Raw genomic sequence first — 27,409 nt, forward strand, 5'->3', positions numbered from 1 at the left:
TGAAGTTAGAACAATATTTTATTTATTAAAGTAAACAATGGTACACAATAAGAGAAAAAACATGGGGATAAGTGTGGTAAAAGAAATAAAAGTGCAATGGAAGTCTAAATGAATGCAGTGTGGTGTATGAAGCAAAACAAATGTCTAAAGTGGTCCAAAGCAGAGAGGAGGAACACTGCAGAGCAGCCAGGTAGCCCTTTGTTATGGCCAATTAGGGCCCACCAGACACATCTGCTCAATAAGCTCCACCCCTGCAATACAAACAGGACAGGCAAAAACACATCCAGCGGACCCGAACCAAATCAAATCTAGGGTTCTCAGCTACCCAACAGGGAATGCTGTCAGCCATATTTATTCAGGACGGGTTTGTCTTACAAAGTCTTAGAAAGACATATGGGTTTGCTATGTATGTGTCTATCATTCACATATAATCATGAATACAGTAATCACAAATTCCCCTTGTATCAAACTGTTTCTATTATTATAATATACTATATAACTAGAGATTACCATTTACATTTTACTAAATGTGTTGTAATTGTTTGTAAGAAGGCAATGCACACCGCCCAGGTAATTTATAGAAGCTTTAATTCATGAAGTTATGCATCCATTGTTGCCATAAGAGTAGGATTATCTGGTTTGCTGCAAGCAATAAACTGCATTTTTTTTATTTATCTCAGCTTATCGATACATGTGTAAATAAAGTAAAATAATAATTTAGCATTTTGTATTTAGAAGAATTCAAAATTAATTTACTTAGAACAACCCCAATATATATAGTATAACCCCAATGTTATATAAGATGATCTTTTTATGTCGGCAATTACGATTCCTTACATTTCATTTGAGTGAGGAATGAGTCATAAGTGCTAAGGTGCAGAGATTCAGTATTCTGTTATTTCACAACTGAGCAAAACATTTAAGAGTGCAAATTGGCTAAACAAGCACCTTCCTCTCTCGGTTCCTCTTTCTCTCTCTCTCCCTCTTGCTCTCCCTCTCTCTCTCTCTCTCATTGACTGGAATAGTGTTAAAGCCTGGCTTTAGTAGGGGCTGTAGGGATTGTTACGGGGCTGATTGGCTTGGCCTACACGAGGAATGCCATAGTTTGAGTTATTTGGTTCTTCATAGGTTGGATTCCGCTGAAATAATAAATAGATAAAAACAAACACATAAATATGTACATTAAATACTGTATATAAATACTATCAACATAACAATATGAATATGATACATTGTCACTTTGACCAAAATTGTCTGCTAAATTCCACAACCATAACCATAACCATAACATTAAAAACACTACAAAATAATAAGCAACATTTTATAATATGAGTATATTGAATCTCATAACAATATGATCTTCTGAGTGAAGTGATTTGATTTGTGATCTGATGGTTTGAGCAAAACACGAGACACTTCTAAATTCAGAGGATATCCAGAAAAAAACTGTCTTTGAAAACGAATCACCACCATCAGAATACCCATCAAAACCATCTGTGCCAGTATACTCTGTCCTTACCCAGTTGTTGGCACGGTTCTGGTTTGCCTGGACACCGCCCATCATGCCACCTCCACCCATGCCACCTCCGCCCATGCCTGCATTAGTGGGGGTGTTGGCACGGTAACCACTCATGCCACCTCCACCCATGCCACCTCCGCCCATGCCTGCATTAGTGGGGATGTTGGCACGGTAACCACTCATGCCACCTCCACCCATGCCACCTCCACTCATTCCCATATTAGTGGGGGTGTTGGCACGGTAACCGCTCATGCTTGCAGCTCGGTCAAGGCTCTGGCCAGTCTGAGCACGGTAGCCACTCATTGCGCCACTGTTGCTCTCCATACCCGTCGACGCGTTGGCGTGATAGCCGTTCATGTTTGTGGTACGGCCCATATTTGAGTTGGGCCTGGTGTAATCTTTGGTCATCTCCGTGCCCCCGCCAACGCGTGGGACTGTGAAGTTGGGTTTGGTGTCAGTCGCTAGGTTAGGGAAGGTCATAGCCATATCATTGGCTTTGGACTTGTCCTTCTTGCCTTTCTTGCCTTTTGGTTTTCTGCAATAAGGTCATTCTTAGCGTTATGATTTTTGGAAGTATACAGTACACACTGAACTCAGATGCAACCGCGACTCATGAAGAAACAAAACTGTGTGTGTGTGTGTATGTGTGTGTGTGTGTGTGTGTGTGTGTGTGTGTGTGTGTGTGTGTGTGTGTGTGTGTGTGTGTGTGTGTGTGTATGTCTGTTGATCTGTCAATGCAACTTCAGTATCTTGTGTGTTAATGGGGGGAGGCATTGTACATAGTAAATAGCTGTATGCAAGTAGACTCTCACCCAAGGAAGGCATATGTAGTGACTAACATAGAGACAACCAACAGCACACCGAGCACACTGGATACCACAATCACTATCAGCAGGTAATCTGATTGTAACGACAGAGAAAGAGAGAGAAAGAAGTATATGCACTGTTAGATGCAGTCTTCGCTAACAAGGGATTCAAAAGTTATGGCACAGGTCTGAAACAGAGTCTATGATACAGGCAAAAATGTGTTCATATTCACAAAATTAGAACCCTGTCTCCACTACTCCCGAAGCAACATGTTAAGGAGGTTTTTATCTCATACAACAAAAGTGGGTTTAGTGATGGCTGTCATTCAACCCTATGGGCTCCTCCCGAACTTTATTTAGAAAACATCATTAATGAAGTACAGGTAGCACTTACTGTCTTTGCAATTAATTCCACTGTAGCCAGTTGGACAACTGACAACACAAAATGAAGAAAAGTAGATAAGATCATTAAAAATATGAAACATTCCCACTGTCTATGAAGTATGCAGATGTAAAACAAATAAACAAACAAACAAATGATGATGATGATGATGATGAAGATAAGCTCACTTTATACACTTCCCAGCATCTGCCTTTTTACCACTTGAGCATACTGAAATAGAATAGCAAAAATCAGTCCATTTCCTGGTCAGAATCTGGCTTCACAGTGCATGATCAGATCCTAACTTCCTGTTTATGGACAGCTGCTTATCAGGATTTGAAACTACATTTACTGTAATTGAGTCTACCATACATTACTGCAAAAAGTAATGTACAAACACAAACTGATGTGACTATATTCTTCTATAAAGGCTAACTAAAACAATAAATCAAAAAAAGAATAGCTCAAAAACTCAATGTTGCTATTAGGTTTGTGTCTCCAATCTAATAGTATTAATTCATCTGAAATAAAGGAATTCAGGTGATTGGTTTTCACCCATCTATTTCACTCATTCTTCCTCTTGGATCACATCCTATTTAAGTAACACATCACACATGGGAGAATCTGAAATAAACAACATGTCAACGGAACAGGTCAATTGCACATGCAAAAAAATAACATGATCACCTGCGCATGTTATGTAATTATTGTCCTTTGTCCATGCAAACCCTTTCCTGCAAGTGCAGTTGACTACACCTCCTTCATCGTTGCATTTGAGTGCCGTCTCCGCATTGCAGGGATTCTTAGCACATAGTTTAGTGACTGGAGAAAATGAGCAAAAGAAGACGGGTTTAAGGTAACAATTACAAAGCATGTCAGGTTTATGGTGATAGTTACAATGAACACAGGAAAAAACATGAATTCAAAATGTCACATTCTGTGGTCTGTTTTTTATGTCACAGTACCTGCACATCACCATGTATATACATTGATGATAAACATATGGAATAGATATAATTAACAGTCATTTATTTATATTGCCCTTATCATTAAGCCACAACATACTGTATTCCGTACCAACAAATAAAGATAAAGGTGAAGTAAAAAAAAAACAAATAGCCAGGTCAAAGAATTCTGTTGAAATAACAATTTGGAGTAAAACAATATCAAAAGGGAAGAATATAAGAGTGAAGTAGCCTATGCCCCTGGCTGTAATGTCATGTAGGCTAAGTGATGTAAGTGCCCTTTTGGGCTGGGGCACATGAAAGGACAGTGATGACCAAGGAGATGAAGTCCAGTACATGCCTGTGAATGTTCCCACAGTTGCTGCTGCTGCTTTTACTTTAGCTTCATCGACTGCAGAGTCCATTTGAAAGACATTGGTAACCTCAGCTGTGATACCAGTCCTAGTTGTCCTGTACAGCACTTTAACTGTGGTACTAGCCGGCCTGCATACAGTGACAAATACGTGTACAAAGGCAGCAATAAGGGAGTGAAATGATCCTTAGTGAATTGTCTGTTCACATTACATTTCTATGCACTATAATTAGATTGATAGATTATTAATTTGTTTACTTGTTTATTTATGTGTGTATGTTTGTTTGTTTGTTGATATAATACCCCTTCCCCAAAACATACAAGGACACCGTGAGCATACAGTGACACAAGGGAGACTAGTGAGACTGGGAAAACCTATGAACATTGCACCTACTGGTATCTGTTTAGTCAGATTCTGCCTAATAAGTGCTTTTTGGCTTTTAGTATCAGTTGGTCCGCTGTGAATAAATGTCATCCCTTGCACAAGGGCCTTTTTGCATGAGTAATAAACAGAACATTGGTCAGGTCTGCCTAGAACTAAGGGACACTTTATTACACACAGTAGTCTACATGGTGTAGTTCCTTCCAGTTCCCGTAATTCCACTTTTCAGTTGAGCTTGTATGTTTCTGAATGCCAATACTACTTGTGGCCACAAGGTGGCATGCATGTAACAGTAAAGGAAAGATTACAAAAAAATTAGGTGACTCACTTTAAACTGATGACCACTGAGGAATCATATTTCAAATCTGGGTCTGTAAATGCGTTCTTGAGCTGGAGGGATGAAAAAAAAATTCGATATTTTAATAAGACATTTTATAGAATTAAAGATTACTTAGTTTCAGTTGGTCTGCTGTTTGATGTGATCATAGAAATCCTCCAACTTACAGTATATTCTGTCAACATTAGAGGGAATTAAAGACATCTACATTGTAGTAATAAAAGGGAATAGATATCAGTGTCCTGTTGGTGACTTACATTATTGACAATCGCATCTGATGTATTTTTAAAAGCCTTAGAGGTTTTATCTGCCATCTCTTGGTCATATGTTCCTGACACTGTCAAGTCTCCAGCGAAGACTTTTGCTGCCATTCAAAAGACACAAATATTTTTAACTCAAATGGTTGTGCTGTCTGTGTGAAACAACAGCTTTTGGCACAGATATGTGATAAAGTCAAATTAACAAGCAACAATTACACTTCAACATTCAATTAACATCTCAAGAAAGTGTCTGTGGAGGGAAGACTCTATAGACCCTTTCAACAATAAAAACAAAAACAATGCTTGAACGTTCTATTTGGGCCCCAATCTACTTCCTCTGCATTAAGATAACATATGGAATGTTAAAACGGAAGCCTTGTGGGGCCAATTATGATGCTGAGAATGGAACTCTCTTGAAAGGGTCCATAGCTTTACAGCAACACTGTTGGCTCCTCAGTTGTGCTTTTAGCCCTTTTAGTCCAGTCATTTTATGAAAAAAGGTTGAACAAATTGCAACAGAAGAAAACTTCACTGATTTTGTATCCTCAATATGTCCTGAGTAAGGGGAAAAAAAGCCCAGAAGAATCCCAATCGGGGAACGTTTAGAAAAAGACCTAAATATACCCTATTCATGCGCCTATTCAGTATTTTTCTCACGCGAATAGGGAAAAAAAACTAACCTTCACATATCACCTTGAAAATTCCTGAGTTGATTACTTACATCAAGACAAATAAAAAATGTATTACAAGTTTTTTGAAATTATTTGTTAACATGGGCAAACAGGACATAATGTAATTACGTATAGCTAATTTGTATAAATACCACAACAGAGCTAATAGTCCAGGCAAAGTAAGGTCTGACCCAAAACTAATTGCAACAGAATTTATTTTCACTTTTTTATATTTCAATTGGTGATCTAAACACCATAGTAAAAGACCATGAAAATCCAGTTGGTGGAATAATGTTAAAATGAGGGTTGTTTTAGGCATTATTCTTCAGCAAATACTGACAAAACTGTAATTAGAATGTTGTAGAATACACATTCTAAAAAATATCTGACCCCATCTAACTTAACATGGAATTTTAGAACCTGATTTAGAGGTCACTGAAACATATACAGTATATCACACTAAAGTATCAGTCCATCATTTTCCAAGACTTATAGTAATTGACCTCTTGCCCAGGGGTTGACTGATAGACTGTCTGTCCAATCAGAGGGGCCTGTATGATGCCCCTTTACTTTACTAAAACAATAATCAGACAGCACAGTATGTTTATGTTAGTGAATGCAAGAAAGTTGTGAAGGCAAAGTTGAAGATGGACATGATAATGTCCAAATTCAACAGAAGGGTGCAGATGGGATAACTTAGCCTCCAAAAAGGTGACTCTATTGTTGTGACATCTGTCAAAAAGGTACATGCTATACTAATAAATATAGTTTAAGATTAATAATTAACAATGCATGCCTATGCATGGGTCATGGTTTTACCAAAGTCATAGAACAGTCAAAACTATATTCTAAAAGGGAAAGAAAGGGTGTGCGAGAGAGGAGCCTCAGAGGCCCCGCGTTGGCTACTTTCTTAGGAATTGGTCAAGTCAGTCGGATGAAGCACAGCAACAGGACGCCAACCACAGTGTGCAGTGCATCAGCACCTCAACGGCACGGAATGTTACCTCAAACACAGAGATTGCATTGGTGAGTCCCATCCCACCCACTCAACCAGCTAGACCTCCAGCCGAGAGGAAGATGGCTGGGCGCAAACCACAGGTGAAATGGCCTGGTGCGGCTGAAAGGAAGCTGTGGGAGACTGTCAACACCGACCTTGCAAAGTCCCTTGAGCAGCTAAAAGGCACAGCTGAAAAGAAGTTGGAGAGTATGGGAAACCTGATTTACCAGTTTGGAGTGGAACGGTTCGGGGTTAAAGAACAGAAGAGCAGAGAGCAAGTCCCAGTGGTGGTTACATCGAGGAGACAGCAGGAGATAAAATGTCTGGTCCAGGAGAGGAGAAAGCTCAAGAAGCTATAAAGAAAGTCCACAGACGTTGAAAAGGAAGGCATCAACACACTTCAAATGGGCATTAAAACGCGACTAACATCTCTACGCAAAGCGGAGACCTTGAGAAAGCGCAGAAGGAAGAAGGAACTCACTAGAACAAGGTTCTACAAGGATCCCTACGCATTCCTAAAAGGCCTGTTCTCAAGCGAGAAAAGTGGATCCCTTAAAACAACTAAAACAGACCTGGAGGACCACTTCAGGAGCATACACTCGGATCCAAAGCGGTATGAACATCTCACAATCCCCTCGGACATCCCGCCAATCTTGCCCCCAAAACATCAGTGTGATGATGGCCCCCAACTTGGAAAGAAGTGGAAAGGGTAGTCCACCGAGCAAGGACGGCGTCAGCCCCAGGACCGAATGGAATACCGTACAAGCTGTATAAAAACACACCTGATGTCCTGAGGTTTCTGTGGAAGCTGATGAGGACGATATGGCAGAAGAAGATCATACCCAAAGTGTGGCGCAGGGCAGCAGAAGTCCTTATCCCGAAAGAAAAAGAGGCAGAAACCATCAGCCAGTTTCGACCAATCTCCCTACTGAATGTAGAGGGCAAGATTTTATTTTAGGTGGTGGCCCAGAGAGTCTCTGCATACCTGATTAACAACCAGTACATAGATACATCTGTACAGAAGGCAGGTATATCTGGCTTCCCTGGATGCTTGGAACACTCTAGCATGATCTGGCACAGATTCAGACAGCAAAGGCGAAGAAAGATGATCTACACGTTGTCTTTCTGGACCTGGCTAACGCGTTTGGATCAGTACCACATGAGCTCCTTTGGTCTGCCTTCGAATTCTTCAGTATCCCAGGACACATTACAGCCTTGGTTAAGTCCTACTTCCAAGACCTGCAGTTTTGCTTCACCACCACAGAGTTTACCACCACGTGGCAATCCCTTGAGGTTGGAATCATGGCAGGCTGCACAGTCTCTCCCTTGGCCTTCACAATGGCAATGGAGGTCATAATCAGAGCCTCCAAATGGGTTGTTGGCGGACAAAGACTCAACCCCGACTCGCGTCTCCCTCCACTCTGAGCATACATGGATGACATCACTACAGTGTTGTGCGTGAACGAGTTCAAAAGAACGCGTTCATTGAACACGCTCATTTTTTCGTGAACGTTGAACTGAACGCAACACATTTTTTAATAAAGAACTTGAACTTGAATTAGTTCACATTATGTGTCATGAACGGCAGACATTACTGTAAATGAACGTTGGAATTTGTTAACTGAGTGACATCTGTTTTCTCTTTTGAAACACAACGAGAGAAAGTTCCTCCCTCCTGTATTCTCGCTGTTCCCGCTTAAATCATGTATCACCAGACAGAAATGTTTTTTGACATGTGTGCGCAATGCCTTGCGGGCAACGTAGTGTCCGACTGAAAATAGTTGAATAGCATACTGGCTTCCGCACAACGTTACCCGTGATGAATTGCAGCAGAGCGGGGTAGGCATAGCAACGCCGCGTAGCAGGCAACTACGAGAGCGCCGAGGGCTGGATTTCATTGCACTAAGTATAGAACTGGTCTACCTTGTCTGTACTGCTGCAAGTTTCATCACCTGGTAAGAAACCCACAATTGCAGTGTCATGAGCAAATGTCTAATGAGCAGCTTCAAAGAACGTATAGTGATTTCTAGCTCGTAGTGTGAAAAAAGTATTTATTTAAATATCTCACGAAAAAAGTAAAAATGAACTGAACTTTGAACTAGTTCAGAATTAAAATTGTGAACTTTGAACGTGAACTCTTCACTTTGAGCATGTATGAACTGAACTTGAACTAGTTCAGTTAAGCTGTGAACTGGCACAACACTGCATCACTACTCTCACAACTACAGTACCATGTACCAGACGTCTGCTCAGAAAGCTGCAGGAGAACATCAGCTGGGCCCGTATGAAGATGAAGCCATCTAAGTCGCGCAGCATTTCCATTGTCAAGGGAGTGCTGTCGGACTTCAAGTTCTTCATCGGGGAGGAACCAATTCCTTCGGTTTCTGAGCGGCCAGTCAAGAGCCTTGGGAGATGGTTTGGTGGATATAAGCAGCGGCGTGCAAGCCATTGAGAACACAGAGCTTCCTGGGAAGCTAAAGATCTGGTGCCTACAGTTTGGCCTCCTGCCCCGGGTGCTGTGGCCTCTCACACTGTATGAGGTGCCCATCTCAACTGTGGAGAGGATGGAGAAGGGAATTACTAACCACATAAAGAAGTGGTTGGGAGTCCCACGCTGCTTGACCTCCACCGCCCTCTATGGATAGTGCCTCCTCAGACGGCCACCAGTCTCACGGAGGAATTCAAGTGCGCCAAGACAAGACTCCAGGTGATGCTGACTGAGTCTAAAGACCTGATGGTGAGAAAGAACGCCCCTGCCATCACAGCAGGCCGCAAATGGAGACCAGCACAAGCCGTTGAGGAGGCAGTAACAGCCCTCAAACATGCGGACATAGTGGGACTAGTCTGGGACTAACTGCTCAGCGTCCAGCCTGGAGCAAAGCCTCAGCTGCTGAAAGGAGGAGGATGATTGTGGATGAGGTTAAAAACCAGGAGGAAGGCATCAGGAGGGCCAAGGTAGTGGCACTTGGGAAGCAGGGAAAGTGGACCAAGTGGGAGAGTTTGGAGGGAAGGAAAATGAGCTGGAAAGATCTGTGGAGTATGGAGGCAAGGAGATTCAGCTTCATCATCAGGGCAACATATGATGTCCTCCCCACACCCATGAACCTCCAGCAGTGGCGAGGAGAAGATCCAGACTGTGCACTCTGCTCCAAGCCGGCATCCCTTAGGCATATTCTCACAGGGTGTAAAGTGAGTCTTGCCCAGGGGTGCTAAACCTGGCGTCACAACCAGGTGTTGAAAGAACTTGCTGCCACTTTGGAAAAGAGGCGAACTGCAACCAACTCAGCAACACCTGCAACACTCAACTCCCTGCCAGCAGTCACATTTGTGCGAGAGGGGGCAAAGGCAAATCACAGTGCACTCACAACAGCAAAGCACTGCCAGTTACACACAGCTTGTGACTAAATGTTGGCGGATGTTGGTCAACGCCTTGCCTTTCCTCCTGAGATTGCTGCCACCACTCTTAGACCTCTTAGACCTGAGTTAGTGCTTTGGTCACCATCTGCTAAGAATGTCTTTATCATTGAGCTGACTGTGCCTTGGGAGGAGTCGGTAGAGGAGGCATACGAACGCAAGCATCTACGGTATGCTGACCTTTCTGCAGAGGCACAGCAGCGTGGTTGGAGGACTGAGGTGCGCCCTGTGGAGGTGGGATGCAGGGGCTTTGTGGCTTCGTCTACCACCAGGCTGCTCAAGAATCTGGGAGTAAGAGGCCAAAGCCTGCGCCATGCCATCAGGGCATTGTCAGAGGCAGCTGAAGGGAGTAGCCAATGGCTTTGGCTGAAGCATAAAGACACCGGCTGGGCATCAGGAGGCAGCCAGGAATGACACAGAGGGGGGTACTTCAGGGACGCCTGGGGTTACCGTCGAGCCTTCCGGAGGCGTCGTGGGCTTAAATCGACGAAGCGCTGATGACGGGGGTGCCCACTTGATAACTCCTCTGTGTCATTTCTGTTGGCAAATCTCAGTACACGCTGGCACATAAAGGATAACTCCAACTCGTCCTGTGTTTCTAAAAGCATATGCACTGTACATGACATATAGCATCAATCAACTTATGTCCCATCTTCCTCCATACCATGCATAACACATACTCCTCTATTCTGTATAGGCGAATCAAGTAAACAGCTGATACATTTTAGCCTGCACTATTAAGGGAAACAAATTAAACACCCTATATATTTTCTGAAAGCATATACCCTCTGGAGGAGATGTAACACAATTTAAGACATTTCCCATCTTCCTCCATGCCATGCATAATACATTGCCCTCTATTCTGTAAAGGCGAATCTAGTTTAAAGTGGATACATTTTGGCCTATACTGTCCAGGGAAAACAGATTAAACACCCTATATATTTTCTAAAAGCATATACCCTCTAGATGAGATATAATACCAGTTAAGACATGTATTATCTTCCTCCATGCCTTGGACAATTTGTTTGTCAAATGTTGCAATAAAGTTTTGGGTAAGACCTTACTTATACCTTACCTATACATAATTACATTATGCCCTGTTTGCCCATGTTAACAAACAATTTCAAAAAACGTATAATACATTTTTTGTTTGTCTTGATGTAAGTAATCAACTCAGTAATTTTCATGGTGATATGTTAAGGTTAATTTTTTTCCCCTATTTGCGTGAGAAAAATATGAATGAATAGGGTATATTTAGGTCTTTTTCTAAACTTTCCCCTATTGGGATTCTTCGGGGCTTTTTTCCCCTTACTCATATTGAGGACATATTGAGGATACAAAATCAGTTAAGTTTTCTTCTGTTGCAATTTGTTCAACGTTGATCCCTATTTTGGCTTAAAATGACTGGACTATTTTGGCGGGGATCACGTTAGCCAGCGGCAAGCGGCAGCAGCAAGCGTAACACAACGCTCAGACCATAAGTTCTATCACGTTCCTATGGTGACACAAACGGTTTGCCAACAAACTTGGTTCAACTTTCAAAGCACAATGCGAGCGTATTCAATTGTCAGTTAAGGCAAACCGTTTGTGTTTGTTCCGCAACAATTTTAAAATTCTATGTTGAATTCAACGAACCCAGATATTCACACCGGTGTGACTCATGGTACACCTCTAAGGGGAGTGATCATTGTTCTGTGAGAGGGCTCAACAAGTGTACTACCTTGTTTACACACATTTTCTTCTTTATTGTAGATGAGTCCAGCTTCACAAAGACATCTGTACTCATCAAGAAGCTCCTCACACTTGCTGCTTGGAGGGCAAGGGTTGCTATTGCAGGGACCTTGAGGAAAGGACATAATAGTTAGCTGAATAGACATGGTTCATATATATATATATATAAATGCATAAATGCATACCCACATGCACAGATCCACACACACACACACACACACACACACACACACACACACAGAAGTTTCTTCTTATTCTTGACACAAACTTGACCAACAACAAGAACGGAAAATGTGTTCATATGTTTTGAGTTCCTTCACCAACACCCCCAAAACAAAGGAGTGTGGGTGTTTTTTTGTTTTGTTTTGTTAATTCTTAATTTTAAAGTTAATTTTGGGGACGTTTCTATCCTTTATTGATAGAAGAGTGAGTACTATGACAGGCCTTGAGTGGGAAAGATATGGGGATTGGGTTTGAGAGATTCCTTCAGCCCAGAATTGTGGCACAAGTCTGAATGCCTGACCTGTGCATGCCGACGCTGGACATTTAAAAAAAAAAAAAAAAAACTTTTTTAGTCCACCTCATACGTTAAGGTAACTTTTTGGAATTTTATAGATAGTGTGAAGTTAGATGAGGCCACTCTGGCTCTGGATTGCTGGACTAAACACTCTTTCCAACATTCTTTCCAAAATGGTGGGTGTGGGGCAAAATTAGCCTGAGTAGCTTGATTCTTGTTTACATAGTATTATGGTGTTTAAATTAATATTGCATCCTGTAAATTAATATCTCTCTGAAATGGTGGAACATTCGGTAGGGCCAGATTTGGATAAATTGGATACATTTGGATAAAAATGTCTGCTAAATATCACTCAACTTTGAATTGTATTTCATACATATATTTACTTATATTAGCATAGCAATGGTCATGCCATGTTATTACAAAGAAAAACAGATAGGGGTCCCTTGTAGCCCTTTGTCTACTGTCACAGCCTCAATGGGGTTCCCGCGTCGCTACCAAAGATTATACATAGGTGCTCAACAGTCTGACAACAGTCAGATGTCTACTTAAGTAAAAGTACTGAAGTACTTTTTTTTTAAAGTACTTGAGTATTGAGAGTACAAGAGTAGTCTACATTTTCTAAATATTTAATTAAATAATTACTACTGCCACAGTGCTTACATTTATGTACAGAAACGTCCTACATAGAGTTATGAAAAATGTTAATGTTAATACCTTGGAGAATGTAAAAGGAATTGAAAGTAAAATCAAGTCATTTTCATCTTTTTACCATGTTGCCGGATGGGTAGTATTTCTAATACATGTATTTCAAATACAAAATACTATTTTGTAATTGAAACACTTGAAGCGAAAACTATCATTAACTTGTTCAGATAATTGAAATAGTCTGGCGAGGTGGGGCCACAGGTTGGCACATTCCCGGGATGGACCTGCTGCATCTTCATCCATTGTTTCGTCCATGGTTTCATCTCTTATCTAAATCTGACCATGGAGTTGACTTTGGCGGAAAGCTGAAGGTGATTGGTGATAGACTGTCCCAATCAGTGGCACCTGCACAATCAATCACGTTTGAGAGGGAAACAACAAATTGAGGATTTTTCTCGGAACTGGTACTCACGGTTATGGATAGAAATGTAGTGGAGTAAAGAGTACAATATTTGCCTCTCAAATGTACTTGAGTAAAGTCATGAGTACTCCCAAAAAAAGTTACTTGAGTAAAGTACAGATCCCTCAAAATTGTACCCAAGTACTGTACTCAAGTAAATGTACTCCGTTACTGTCCGGCTCTATTAGTTGCTATGGTGGTCAAGGTTGACATTATAGAGGTGGTTGCTAGGTTGTTGCTGGGGTAATCATGATGGTTGCTAGGTTGTTGCTAGGATAATCAAGATAGTAGGGTACATATGGTGGTTGCTATGCAAAATAACGTGATTGCTATGTTGGTTGCTAGGGTAATCATGTTGGTTGCTATGGTGGTCGCTAGGTTGACATTATAGAGGTGGTTGCTGTAGGTTGTTGCTAGGGGTACTTAAGATGTTTGCTAGGTTGATGCTAGGGTACATATGGTGGTTGCTATGATAAATCATGCGATTGGCTATACTGGTTGCTAGGGTTGAAGACAAAAATTTTTTATACAGGTCATGTACATGGTCTACTGTGGATCTACATCTGATTGACATGGATCTGTTTGACATGGATTGGCTTTATTGGCGTTACACTAACCTCTTGCATTTCTATGGAGTGCTGTATCCTCATTAGAAAGTCTCTGATAGCGCTCCGCAACATTAAAATTCTAACTATAGATTAATAGTTTATCGATTAAAATGAATATTGAAACAATGTTGAAATTGAACCCAACTAAAGATTAGCATGATTTCAGTGGTATTTCAATTCATATTAAACTGCAGTAAACCACTATCAATCTGGCAAAATATTGGGAAATTCATATCCTGCTTTATATACAGCCAGGATAAATGTGTAGGCCTACGCTATATACAACTAGATGTACCGCATATCGGTAAAAAAATATGACCGCTGCTCTGTCCTGTACATCCGTTCTAAGAACATAAATCACACTAATCAATTTGTCTCCATCTTCTACTCCATCCCCCACTCTTGAAACTTGTGTTGTTTGGCATGCCTGTGTGTGTGTGTGTGCGGGCCGCACAGAAAGTAGCCTAGCCTACTGGCGCTGCGAAGTGAATAGATTTCATTGTTATAAAACCTTTAAAATCTCAAACAATCACAAGTAGGGCAGTTCATCACATTTCTTCCATTGAAACTGGACCAGTGGTGTAGTCTACGTAGAACGCAGGTATACGCCTTATACCCACCTCAAAATGTTGGTTATTTCAGTATACCCACCTAAAATGTTCAGTATACCCACTTAAAATTCATTTTTCAATATTTAGAATAGCACAGCCACGTTTCATCAACGGCCACTTCTCATGGAAGCTTTGTAATTTAACAACACAACGATATTACACTTTACAATATTCATTCGGAGATTGCGGCAGTCAATCTCCCATGGATTCTCCGTCAGTTGTTTCCAGATATGAAACCATGCAGCGTTGACCACTGCCACTGCTTTCTATGGGGACGAATGGCTGAATGTCAGATCACCGCCATGTTTAACCGGTATCACATATTGCCAGCATCAATCAGCCTACCCCCCGACCCCGAGCTGCCAGGTTAAAGCTGCAGCACAGCAGCGTTCCAGGTTTTTAGTTGGGGACGACGAGGATGGCCAGGCGCAAAGGACAGTAAAACCTTCGGAACTTTTTTTAATAAGGTCGCCCGACCTGACGTTTCCGAAGGTAAGTTAAGAGTCAAAAACATCATTCACGCTTTTTATGAGACTTGTATTGCTACCAAGTTACCCTTCTAGGTTGTTTAATTTGTGGACATAACACGGTAGGCTAATAACACAGGCTAGTCATGCTGTAGTTTAACTTTCATTCTTCTCTCAATACTAGCAAGCTAACGTACTCTGATCCACGTTACCCTACTTAGTTTTAATTTCTGGACGTTTGTTTATCTGGGATTCTTCTTTGGGAATAACTCCTAATCGCCATGTCTGTCTGTAAACGGTCTACATGATGTGTACTGTGGCTGTCTGGATTAAGTATCTATCATGAACTTTATTTACTAGCCAGAACCATGCTATCTCCATGGTATGCATGGATGGAGAGATATATTATCTGTATGGGTAATAACATTATCTACCACACTGTTACTGCGATATAATGTCAGATGCAAAAACCTTTAGTGCATGTGATGAGTTTACAAAACAGGCTATATTTCTATTGACCAACATTTAAATCAGCTAATCTAATTTTGTTTGGGCTTGATTTACTGTAGGCCTACTTGATAGTAACATTGTTGATTGTCATAGATGAAAATGCTTAAAAATGAAACTTAAAATTGGCCTATTTTTGTCATAGCTTTTAGAGGGCTTTGCATCTGAACTCATATGAAACAGAGTTGTTCATTGTTTTCTCTAGATGGCAGTGGCAGTCAGCAACAAGGTGCAAGGGGAGCTGGAGGACCCCTTGACACTGAAATGGTGGACCTGCAGGAGCAAGCAGGAACTTCAAGAGCTGGAGAGGGTATTTGATGAGTATTTACTATTGGTTTTGAAAGTGAATTTATGCTGTCCCTCACGCATGCAAGGGGCAGGTAAGTGCAAATCTGCGACCCCCACAAACATTTTTGTCCCTTAATATTGGTCCCGAGGGGTCCCGAGGGATTGAGTCCCAACCCCAAGTTTGGTAACCACTGAGCCCATTACTGGCCAAAATATACAGTATGCCCACCTCAAAAAAGTAGACTACACCACTGAACTGGACTGATGAAAGGTCATGTACACCTGTAGGCTACATTGTATTTGGGGAAAGCAGAAGATATCAGTTTTACGTTTATTTATTTATTTATTTATTTATTTATTTAGGAATCCGCCATCTTGGTTTGTATAGAAATTAATATTAAGTGGCACATACACGGACATATGTGACGGTTGGTAATATGTGACGTTATACGTCGTCTCAGTCCTGGTCAAAGATTCTAGAACAGAGCTCCGCTCTAGAATCTTTGGTCCTGGTTAGCCTACTTTACTTTGAACCAAAGTTTCTAGAGCGGAGCGTGTAGTGCGTAGCGCTCTAGAATCTTTGCTTTGAACCATGCTCTTCCTTACTTGAAACACCTTTGAAAATAGAGGATTGAAGTAGCTAGTGGGTGATTGGGAAAGAACATTAGCAGATGCTTTTTGAGACTTGTGGTCTTAATGCAACATTTTACAAAGCACTGACAGGGCCACCAAGGACTGTGAGCGAATCAACAGCAGAAAAACCTATTTAGCAAGCAGAAATGTCCCAGCCTGTTTAGGATGCTTCATAGACAGGTTATCTTTCAGGTATATTTTCCGTTAGAAAACCATCGCGTTAGCAAACGCGTTGTGGCTAACTCACTTAGCTCCTGTTACTATGGTCAGAAAAGAATGAGATGACAGTCGAAAGTTACAATTACAGCGCTGTTATCAATTTGCTTGGTAACCGCATTTATGGTTTTCTACAAATACACCAATAATCAAATTGGCCTCCATCACTCAACCAATGCTAATGTTAACATTATTGGTAACACTTTACTTGATGGGTGAGTTCATAACACATTCATAGCAGCTGTCATAAACTGCACATAAAGCATTCATGACTGTTTCATGAGACATGACTCAACATTCATACCAAACCTTTTATGCATGTGGAAGACAGAACGATGACAACTTCAAAATAAAAGTCCAATGATCGCAAAGCAGCATTGCCGTTTTTCTCTCCAGCCTTTGTAAATATTTCATGAATATCTTATGAAGTCTACATCGAACAGCTGCTATGAATGTGTTCAATGAACTCATTATTTTACCTAGGTCCCAGGCTATTGATATAACTTGTAAGATTAGCGTAGCCTAAACATTTTAAACTTGCGCAAAACGGCATGAACGCAGCAACGGTGCGTCGAACAGCTTGGACAATCCTACTGCAACGCCTGTTCGCGATTTGACTGATTCTTGAGCTCTCAGAGCAGTGTTGACTTGCGCGTCTTTTTTAGATGGTGAACGAAATTGGACGGGCAAGACTGACAATAGACGGGCCTAGGCCCGCCTGTGGCTACGCCTATGGCTCGATTTGAATTATTTGCTCTGTTTGTGAATGAAGTTGTAGCCCCTCTTTCCTTTGATCAATGTGCTTGTTGAACGATGTGTGTCCCTAGTTTCCCTGTCATTGCTACTGTCTTTGGTGTAATCTCACCAGAAGGCTACGGCAGCTGGCTGCCTTCCAATGGCGTTGGAGACAAATGATGATCTGAGCTGATAGATCTAACATCTAGGCCTACTTCCCTAACATGGGCTGATACTATCGATACATAGCCTAGGCCATACATTACTTCTATAATCATGGGGCAACGCTTTGGGCGAACGCGATGTTCATAAACGAAACAGGCATGAGAAGGGAGATGATTTTCTGTCGATTCAACGTAACCGAGTTTGCCATTGTTGCGCAAGTCGCCCAAATTCGCACTATAGTTGTTAGACAATATTTTCTGTCACTAGGGATGGCCAACATTAGTCGCTAAATCTAGCAACAAAGTCACTAAATTGGCAACACTGAGCACTGACAGGTCTAGACCAAGAAAGTGACTTGGATAGACTTCCAGGTCACAGTAATCGGAACAAATATCAAAATCAGTTTCGGCCCTGAAGCCATTTTTTAAAAGTTATACTTTTGATCTGACCATGGAATCAAAAGCCTGGAAAACAATTTGTTATTTGTTTGTTTGTATCACATTCATAAACAAATAATGAAATAAAAGTCATTTTTTTATTTTTTTTCGTTTTTGATTCTCAATTGAATATCAAATGAACGAATGATACACGGACCATTCTCAGATTTATTTCGGCTTCAAGAAGAAATTGGAATTACATTTCATGTGAAAATCATCCTACCCTTATTAGACGTTCTCTGCGATAAACTACAGTGTTGTCCTTGTAGGAAGCGTCTATTGTCTTTACAACCCACTTTAGATTAACTTCCAACAAAGTTACGTCTCGCTGCAACGATGCGCCATCTGGTGGACAAACTACTACCTAACGCCAATACTGGAAATGCAGCCAAATGATGATGAATATTGGTTTTCCTACTGAATTTGTAATTATGTATCGGCCGTTCTAATTGCCGATACCGATAGTATGTGCGTGCCTGTGTGTGTGCGTGTGTATATGTGTGTTTGCGTGTGTGCGTGTCTGTGTGTATGTGGATGTGTGTGTCCGGGTTCCGGGTTCCCGGAAGTGGCTTGTGATGAAATATCTTGGTCCGCCTATATATAATCTTTGTCGCTAGTCCCTCATGGGGATGCAGAGTTCCACCAGGGCACCAGGTGTCCCTCTATTGTCTGAGTTTCAGGCCAAGTTTGGAGAGGAAGCAGAGCTAGCTGCTGATTGGCTTACAACAATGGCCCAGTGTAGGCTAACCGTTTACTGTAAACCTGTGGAGCTGCCTTTGTTCTCTTTCTCTCTACCCTGATGCTTGTTCTCCGTTTGGTGCCTGCCTGATCACAGGCCAGATGCTGGCTGGGGCTTTTTGACTGTTGCTTGTGTTACTCTTTATTTTCCTTAGTTTGTAAATCTACAACCTTTTTTGTACATATATTCTATTATTGTAAATAAATGATTCATTGTTATTCCGTAACCCCTCGTGTGTCCTTGTGTGTCCTCACATTTTTGTCAGTTTATGAGCCAGACTGTGTCACTACCCTCTTGTGGCATAGGGCATCACTATAGTTTTACAATTTTGAGTAGTACTTTCCATATTCATATGTGACAATGCCATAGCCTGGAAGGTTTGTGAAAATGTATGTGGCATGTCGGTGTTTATGTTAGTCTATATGTTTATAGCCTAAAAATTCACAATTGTGCATGTATCAATAATTATCATACTGGGAATCATAAAATCTTATTAATACAACAGATTTTTTTTCTCTCAGATGGCTCAACTTACCCTGTGAGATGGATCCATTCACCCTCACTCTCACTCACCATCAGCGTCAAGAGCACTTTTTGGGCAACCTCATCATTTTGAGATGACTGAGCACACTGTTACAATTTCAGCTCATAAAGGGTAGACATCCTGAATTTTGTATAGACTAATTTTATTTCTATAGACCCTTTCATCAATAAAAACAAAAACAATGCTTGAACGTTCTATTTGGGCCCCAATCTACTTCCTCTGCATTAAGATAACATATGGAATGTTAAAAAGGAAGTCTTGTGGGGCCAACTATGATGCTGATAATGGAACTCTCTTGAAAGGGTCCATATTTGGCTAAGGTCAACTTCAGTTAAAAAAAAAAAAAGAATACTACTGGTATAATAAAAAAACTCAGATAATCTTATTTTATTTGCACTTACAATCTACTTAAAATAATCTGATACATTTTTAATAGATGAGAAAGACGGGGCACCTTTTACCTTTTGGTTTTGTAGGAATTGGTACTGCAGTGGTTGTTTTATCTGGGTCTGGTCCAGGTGGTGCTGCAGTGGTTGTTTTATCTGGGTCGGGTCCAGGTGGTACTGCAGTGGTTGTTTTATCTGGGTCTGGTCCAGGTGGTTTCATAGTGGTTGTTTTATCTGGGTCGGGTCCAGGTGGTGCTGCAGTGGTTGTTTTATCTGGGTCTGGTCCAGGTGGTACTGCAGTGGTTGTTTTATCTGGGTCTGGTCCAGGTGGTGCTGCAGTGGTTGTTTTATCTGGGTCGGGTCCAGGTGGTTTCACAGTGGTTGTTTTATCTGGGTCTGGTCCAGGTGGTGCTGCAGTGGTTGTTTTATCTGGGTCGGGTCCAGGTGGTGCTGCAGTGGTTGTTTTATCTGGGTCTGGTCCAGGTGGTACTGTTGTTTTATTTGGGTTTGTGTAAACTAGAAGAAAAAAGAAATTATGAGAAACCTCTTTGGTTTAGAAGTCTGAGTGAAAATCTTGTTTGCAAATATAGTTGTAAGCTGCAATGAGGGGGCCTAGCAGTTTAGCAGGATGGCGTTGGAAACATCAGGGGGTTGTGTCAAGGCTAAGGTAATAAGTAAGTAAGTATGAGTATATATACTCTTTTGATCCCGTGAGGGAAATTTGGTCTCTGCATTTATCCCAATCTGTGAGTTAGTGAAACACACTAAATCCCGGCGCAGTGAGCTGCCTGCAACAACAGCGGCGCTCGGGGAGCAGTGAGGGGTTAGGTGCCTTGCTCAAGGGCACTTCAGTCGTGCCTACTGGTCGGGGTTCAAACCGGCAACCCTCCGGTTACAAGTCCGAAGCGCGAACCAGTAGGCCACGGCTTACCCTCAAGTAATAAGCACTCACAGCACATTTCATGGCAATTGGCCAAAGATTTAGCCGAGAAATCTAGATGCACCCTAGCGGCAGCAAATTACATTTGCTTCCAGGGCTAGTCTAGCAACTCTTCGTTGGCTTGTGAGCTCGAAAAATTAAACTTCTATCAGGCCAATCAAATCGTGTATAGAGTCGTTAGGCGGGCTTAACATAATGATTGATGGCAGAGTTGCAACGGTTTGGCTTGAATTCCCTGCTACTTAAAAACAAAGAAGATGGATGTTGCTGTTGGCCAACAGTGTGACACGAGTTAAGCTTGTTTTAAGATTAAAAAATGCCAAAAAAAATTCCAAAATAATGCATTTCCAATTTGAGTTGAAGTAAATTCTGCTGATAGAGGCTTAGGAGAAAGTGTGTCACTTTGTTCTGGGAAAGCTAAAGTCCGACCTGAAGGCATTTTCTACTCTTGTGATTTATCTTTTAATCTTTTTAATTTTCCCGTAGAGAGTCTGCAATGATGTGATAAATAGCCATAAGCTTGGGACATGTTCCCGCCCTACAGACATTTCTGGACTTTGTTGGTCAATAAAATCAAAACAGAACGCCATAGTTAACCTTGAACCATTTCTTGAATGCTCATGATGGCGAAAACATGATACTGTTGCCATGGCAGCTTGTTTACCCGGTTGTTAACTTACACATCACATGATAACATATACTGTATCTACCACCAGCAGGTGCAACCTAACTCTCAGACACACGGGGGCAGACGTGGCCTACTGGTTAGTGCCTTGGACTTGTAACCGGAGGGTTGCCGGTTCGAACCCCGACCAGTAGGCACGGCTGAGGTGCTCCCCGAGCTGCCGCAGTAGGCACTTGAGGTGCTCCCCGAGCTGCCGCTGTTGTTGCAGGCAGCTCACTGCGCTGGGATTAGTGTGTGCTTCACCTCACTGTGTGCTGAGTGTGTTTCACTAATTCACGGATTGGGATAAATGCAGAGACCAAATTTCCCTCATGGGATCAAAAGAGTATATATACTTATGCTTATACATTGTCCATGTCATAGAAGAAGAATGAACATGTAACACAATGATACAAATTAAATTCAATGGACTACCTTAAAAGTTGAAGCATGACAAAAAGACAAAAACAGATCATTCAGTGGCCACTTAAGTATACAGGTTATAAACTAATTGACTTTTGAAACAAACTTCTGAGCAGAGTGTCTAACAGAGTGTGTGTGTATCATGATACTGAGCAGGATACTCGGTGTGTTCTACAAAGCCATAACTGTTTGCCTGTTTCTTTATGGCTGGTATAAAACAAAGTGTCCCACATCAAGTGATAATACCATTGCTTCCTCATGGCAAATTTTGTGGAATAAAACATGGACTAGTTAACTACATGGCATGTATTGTTCCACTGTGTTTTCTTTATACTTAAACATTTATATTCTTAGACATGTATCATAACTACTCATTTGGGTTTCTTCATTCAATAGTCAATAATCTATATTTATTCAATAGTCTTCCTCTGTATTGTTATGTAAAAATAATAATAATAATCTAAAAATAAATACATTAACACTGGAATTTTACTTCAAACACAAAACTGTACTCATGTAAGAACAGTTACATTACTGAAGTTAGACAATGGCTACAATGTTGTACACTGAAACAAACCCATTTTTAATATTAAACCATTTTTGTCAAACCCCAAATTTAAATGCTTTAAACAAAAAAAGAGGGCCTACAACTAATTTGAATTGTTACTGACAATAATTTCTTTCTGTCATGTCAACATAGAACGAGAATAAATTATAGACTCAGAAAGAGCATATTATCCATATCCATACCTTGAGCCAGACATAGACTTGAACAAAGAAGCAGTGCAAGTAGAATAAATCGTGTAGTCCCCATGCTGAAAAGCAACAGTTCACTTCTCCGAAATCACAGTCGATATAGCTGCACAGGTAGATTACATCTTGTATGTATACCAAAGTGAAATACTTTGGTGTACTTTGAACTGCAATTAAGTGATACTGGGAAATTATTAAAAGATGGTGTGCGTGAATGCATGAGTGAGTGAAAGAGAAAGAGAGAGAGAGAGAGAGAGAGAGGGAAGAAGAGGGGGGAGGGGTGGCATGATGATAAATATGTGAAAAGTATGTTTTTTGTTTTGCCATATTTGCACTGTTATCATTTCGTGTCATTAAAAGTCATAGGCCTACATTTTACCACATTTTTTTTCCACAATTTTAACTATTTTCTTTAGGTCTGAATGAAACACCTCTGTCATACTTTGATCAAAATACCAAAAGGAACAAGTGCCACATCATTTTCAACCCTGTATGAAGAGTGAGACGTGCATGTCACGCAGGCAGTGTGCATGCTTTAACATGGGCGGCGATATGAAAATGAACAGGTAATGCAGCTGACACGCATTCGCCTCAACGCCTCACAGATGCTGTCATCCTGTGGTTAGAAGCTGGGGCGCCAATGGAATCTGGGATGTGGAAGAACTTCATTGTGAAATGGATCATTCAGTGTGGGACAGCAGCACTGTAGGCATTTACATGTAGGTTGCCCTTTTCTCGTTTGGTTCTCTGGATCTGTCTCCAAGGCATTGACAAGTGTTCTATGCATCCAGGGAATCCTGGTACTTCAGCTTTCTGGCGGCTGATATCAGTGTCGCCATTTTCCGTGAACTAAGTTGTCATTTTCTTTGTCAAGACTGATAAAATCTCTCCCTTAAGCTGTGCAATGCGCCTGTTGTTGTGGGAGTTCAGTTGCTTTGGGCCAGTGTCTGAAGACTTAAAGGAACCGTATGTAAGATTGTGGCCAAAACTGGTACTACAATCACTTTCAAATTACTGTAGAGCGGTATATCCCCTCCCCCTCCCCCCTGACTGGCAGAGCTGGCAACCCGGATGCTGAAACACTACTGACTTCGTGATTAGTAGATAGGTGGAGGGTGGTGCATCAGGCCAAAACACAACATGACAACATCAACATCAGTTGAGGGCTGCAACTTCACTTTTTAAATGACAATATCCTGGCCGGACTACTGTTGTCAGTGATAGTATTTGTATAAGTATTTGAAATGAACATGATTTCTTAATGTCTAGCAGTGACGGACTGGATGGTCGGGCATTTGGGCAGATGCCAGAAGGGCCGCGGCCCCTCGTGGGCCGTTTGGGCCGGCCAATCACGGAGCGGCATGCTTGTCGGGTTTGCGCGGCCCATTTATCGTAAAGACGGGTTTATCTCTCGGCCCACTATCAAGCATCAATAGTGTTACATGGCTTCGACTAAGCCATTTATCTCTGATCAGTATTTATACCAGACATGAGTCTCTACACTACAGTCATGGTGACCCTCAATATTTACATCAGTCTACATTCTTTTGTAACCTTATTCAATCAAATGATTTAAAAGTGCATTGTTTGAAATTGGAATACAATAAATATGCTGCCTGTATCTTTTATTTTATTATTGGTATAAAAAAGTTAGGCTACATGAAGCAATGACTTCTGGGAATTTCAAAACCGAATGCGTTAACTCCTTCAGCACAGGGAATTGCCGATCTAGCATGCCTTGATCTTCGGAATTTTCCCCTTATAAAAGCTAATAAACTGCCCCCAAATGCACTTCGAAACATAAGAGAATGTCTGCTTAAATTCAGTGAAGGTGCTACGGTTGAAAATCTACAGTCGGAATTGACACATCTCGCCACGCACGGGGACAGGCTGAAAAAGTCTCTTCTAAATGAGTATACAGTCAAAGTGTCGGACTTTGATGATGCCGCGGAGATATAGGAAGATACAGAAATAAACCTGGTGAGCAAGAAATGTGCTACCTGCAAGAATTGTGCAATCTGTTGCCATCTCCAGCAGTTAAACCTCTTTACCTGTGCCTAACTATATATGGTTAGCAAATGAATTCCTACTAACACTGTCATGTACTCAAGTGGCATGCAAACTGAGTTTTTCCACTCTTAAAGCAACACCAAAGAACTTTTCCTCTGTCAAACGCACTATTTGTTTATCCAGCACCGGCTTTGCAAAAAAACAATGTCCACAGACAAGGTAGAATATGTTGCATGATTTTATGAAAGTACGATGTATTGCGACTTCAGATGCAAGTCAAATTTGTAGTTTCTTATGTCTCATTCCATCAAACTACAGATCCGCTACCCGATCTGGCAAACTTACGCAAACTTACATAGTGCGTTTATAGCCGATAGAGGGCCGTGAAGCGAATGCAGAAGTGCCGTTCACCCTGTTACGAGTTGATGAACCACTGAAACGATTTTGGAAACATTATTTTAAGGTGCAAAAAACTCTTTGGTGTTGCTTTAAATTCATCAAGAATCGCCTAAGGACACGATTGTCACAGGATAATTTGGAGGCCTTTATGCTGATGGCGACAGTGAAAGAGGTCCTATAATGAACTTGGATGCTGATGACGTGATAGACAGGGTTGCGGAGAAGAGCAAGCTCCTTCGCACCTTGTTAACTGCATGACGTTAATTAAGACACGTTTGTGGAGCAGCTGCTCTGATGGGTTTCCCGTTTATCAACAAAACTACATTCGCGCGCAGCCATGGGGCAGAAGACGCTTGGTGCCACAACGTTATAAACTTGACTTAAATAGTCGGCTGCTGTAAGCTACAATCGTAATTTTTTATATACCCCTGGTCCCCTGTTGTCTAAATGATAATAACGTCTCATTTCAGGCTATTCATGGGTTTCATCAGGTCCCTTTCCACAGGTGTATCAAATCAAGCACCTTGATTATCAATGCAGACTGCATGGTGCTTGATTAATACACCTGTGGAAAGGGACCTGATAAAACCCATCAATATTTCAGAGTTTGCCGTTCATTTGCATTAACATCGTATTTTGTCATTTTTGGCGAAGACATGCATTCCTTTAGGGATATTGAACATATTGAACATTCTCTAACCATCGTGATTTCGAATTGGTGCAGTTTTCAGCACAAAAACTCATTTTGTTCTTTTCATGGAGAGCACTGCTCTATGCTGTTCTATGGTGCTTTCTGCCTCTTGCGCACGCATGTTTTCGTGACGTTACATAGAAATCCATGTATTCTAGGCTATTCTTTTTTCATTTTCATATTTCATATTGCATTCATTTTTTTGGAGTTGTGCATTGATATATCCATGTTCTTGGTTCAGTCTTTATGCATATTAAAGTTAGAGTTCATCACCAATGGGGCTACAAACGTGTTATGTCCATGCATGTGAAGTTATATCTGTGTGTTGCGATCGCATGTACGCGCGTGCATGCGCGTCCCCGTGTGGGCCGCTGGTTGGTGAAAATGCCAGGGCCGTTTTTAATCCCAGTCCGTCACTGATGTCTAGAGACATATCGGGGCCATTTTATGATTAATTGAAATACATTTCTTACATACGGTTCCTTTAAGCCTAGTCATTCACACCAGAAGCGTGGCGTGTGCATGGCGGCTGCGTTACCTGTCCGTTTTCATTTCAGTGCCCATGTTACCAGGTTAGACCAGTCACATTCGGACTGCCTCCGTGAGACGTGTGGCCCAGGCAAGACTCAAGCCACGCTGCCACCGCAAGCCAGCTAGAGAATAGAAGGAAAGTCCTTTTAGGCAAGTACCCCTATCCCCCTACCTGGCGGCCATCTTGATAATGCACTTTGAGCAGTCATTGGGCAGCTATTTTCCTATTCAAGTGAATGGGGAGGCATACATAAGGGAGGTCATAGTACGTAAAAAGTACATCAGACGAATCTGTGTTTAAATCTGAATTGAACAATATAAATATCTTCCTCCAAATCGCTAAAAAAGATAAAACTGTGGTTAGTTAGCCAGTTACATAACAGGAAGGCGCGGGATATATGCAGACAACTGCCATATTGGCATTACGAACTAACCCCATATATTTATATGGAGGATTCTTTGAGTGCTGTCTCCTCATTAGAAAGACTGATAGAAGTGGCGCCTATTTTTCATGCAAGAGGCAAGCGTGTCTGAAGTAGCCCTGAGAAAAGATACAATGAAATACAAAGTTAGTTACAAAGTTATAGGAGCAGCTCCACAGCAGCACACTCTGCACTCTACATTCTACATTCTACAACTCTCTTTGCCACTCTGAAGGTGATTTCTCCTTGCTGTGTTCATAAGCTTCCAGGGATTATTTATTGGTTCAGGGCAGTTCTTATTGAGCTTATAGGGCATTCCATTGGGCTCTGGATCTGTGGAAATCACATTCATGACAACTACTACAAATTCCCTAAGCTGAGACTTTAAGGGTTAAAACATGAGACAATGATGGGTAAAACATGAGACATACCCTTTCCTACTGAGGTCATCCTTGCTGGGTCGCTGTAATTTGCAGCACTGGCCCCATAAGGTTCCATCTCTTTGCTGGTCTTCTCTTTTCCTCTGGAAAAAGGCGGCCATGCCCATGTCAGAAGCCTGAGGAAACCTGGATCTTTCATTCTTCATTCCATTCCTGCACCTATGAATACTCTCTGCCCAATAACATTAAATGTGAATGAGCATCTTTCCTCCACCATATCGGTTTAGTCTCTTACGGACTACTCCAGGCATGCAACTGAAGCCTTCTTCACGTAACATAACGATTAAGTTCCACTATAATCAATAGAATTGGCTACATCAGACGTGATAGCCAAGTGTACATTAGGAAAAGTTAGAACA

General features: G+C 41.4%; 1 protein-coding gene and 1 long non-coding RNA gene across 6 annotated transcripts in view; one reads left to right on the forward strand and one right to left on the reverse strand.

Moving 5' to 3' along the window:
* LOC121700789 overlaps positions 1-19,610 on the forward strand; it is a 34,745-nt gene extending 15,135 nt beyond the window's left edge. The window contains exons 3-4 of the long non-coding RNA XR_006027285.1: positions 15,840-15,944; positions 19,369-19,610. This is a non-coding gene — a long non-coding RNA (uncharacterized LOC121700789). The remainder of the gene's footprint in view (positions 1-15,839; positions 15,945-19,368) is intronic.
* Positions 1-27,075, reverse strand: LOC121700784 (mucin-13-like). 5 transcript variants are annotated; one of them, XM_042084027.1, is made up of 13 exons: positions 27,042-27,075; positions 21,998-22,003; positions 19,853-20,227; positions 11,806-11,925; positions 5,001-5,107; positions 4,735-4,796; positions 4,013-4,155; positions 3,395-3,529; positions 2,896-2,938; positions 2,720-2,757; positions 2,332-2,419; positions 1,520-2,054; positions 1-1,139 (listed from the first exon to the last, which is right to left on the reverse strand). In XM_042084027.1, exons 1-13 carry the CDS (start codon positions 27,058-27,060, stop codon positions 1,041-1,043), a joined length of 1,770 nt encoding a protein of 589 aa, XP_041939961.1. In that variant the 5' UTR covers positions 27,061-27,075; the 3' UTR covers positions 1-1,040. The 5 variants fall into 5 exon arrangements, with proteins under 5 accessions (XP_041939961.1, XP_041939960.1, XP_041939962.1 ...); XM_042084026.1 differs by lacking the exon at positions 21,998-22,003 and having other exon boundaries at positions 19,853-20,293; XM_042084028.1 differs by lacking the exons at positions 21,998-22,003; positions 27,042-27,075 and adding an exon at positions 22,555-22,675 and having other exon boundaries at positions 19,853-20,293.
* Between the last annotated feature and the right edge of the window lie 334 nt (positions 27,076-27,409).

The sequence above is a fragment of the Alosa sapidissima genome, chromosome 24, assembly GCF_018492685.1.
Source record: "Alosa sapidissima isolate fAloSap1 chromosome 24, fAloSap1.pri, whole genome shotgun sequence".
NCBI classification, from domain to species: domain Eukaryota; kingdom Metazoa; phylum Chordata; class Actinopteri; order Clupeiformes; family Clupeidae; genus Alosa; species Alosa sapidissima.

Coding starts and splice junctions, on each gene's coding strand:
- LOC121700784 (XM_042084028.1), bottom strand. CDS start 22,618: ATGGGGACTACACGATTTATTCTACTTGCACTGCTTCTTTGTTCAAGT. Junction 20,294..22,554: donor AAGTCTATGTCTGGCTCAAG/GTATGGATATGG, acceptor TTTTTCTTCTAG/TTTACACAAACCCAAATAAA. Junction 1,140..1,519: donor AGAACCGTGCCAACAACTGG/GTAAGGACAGAG, acceptor TTATTATTTCAG/CGGAATCCAACCTATGAAGA.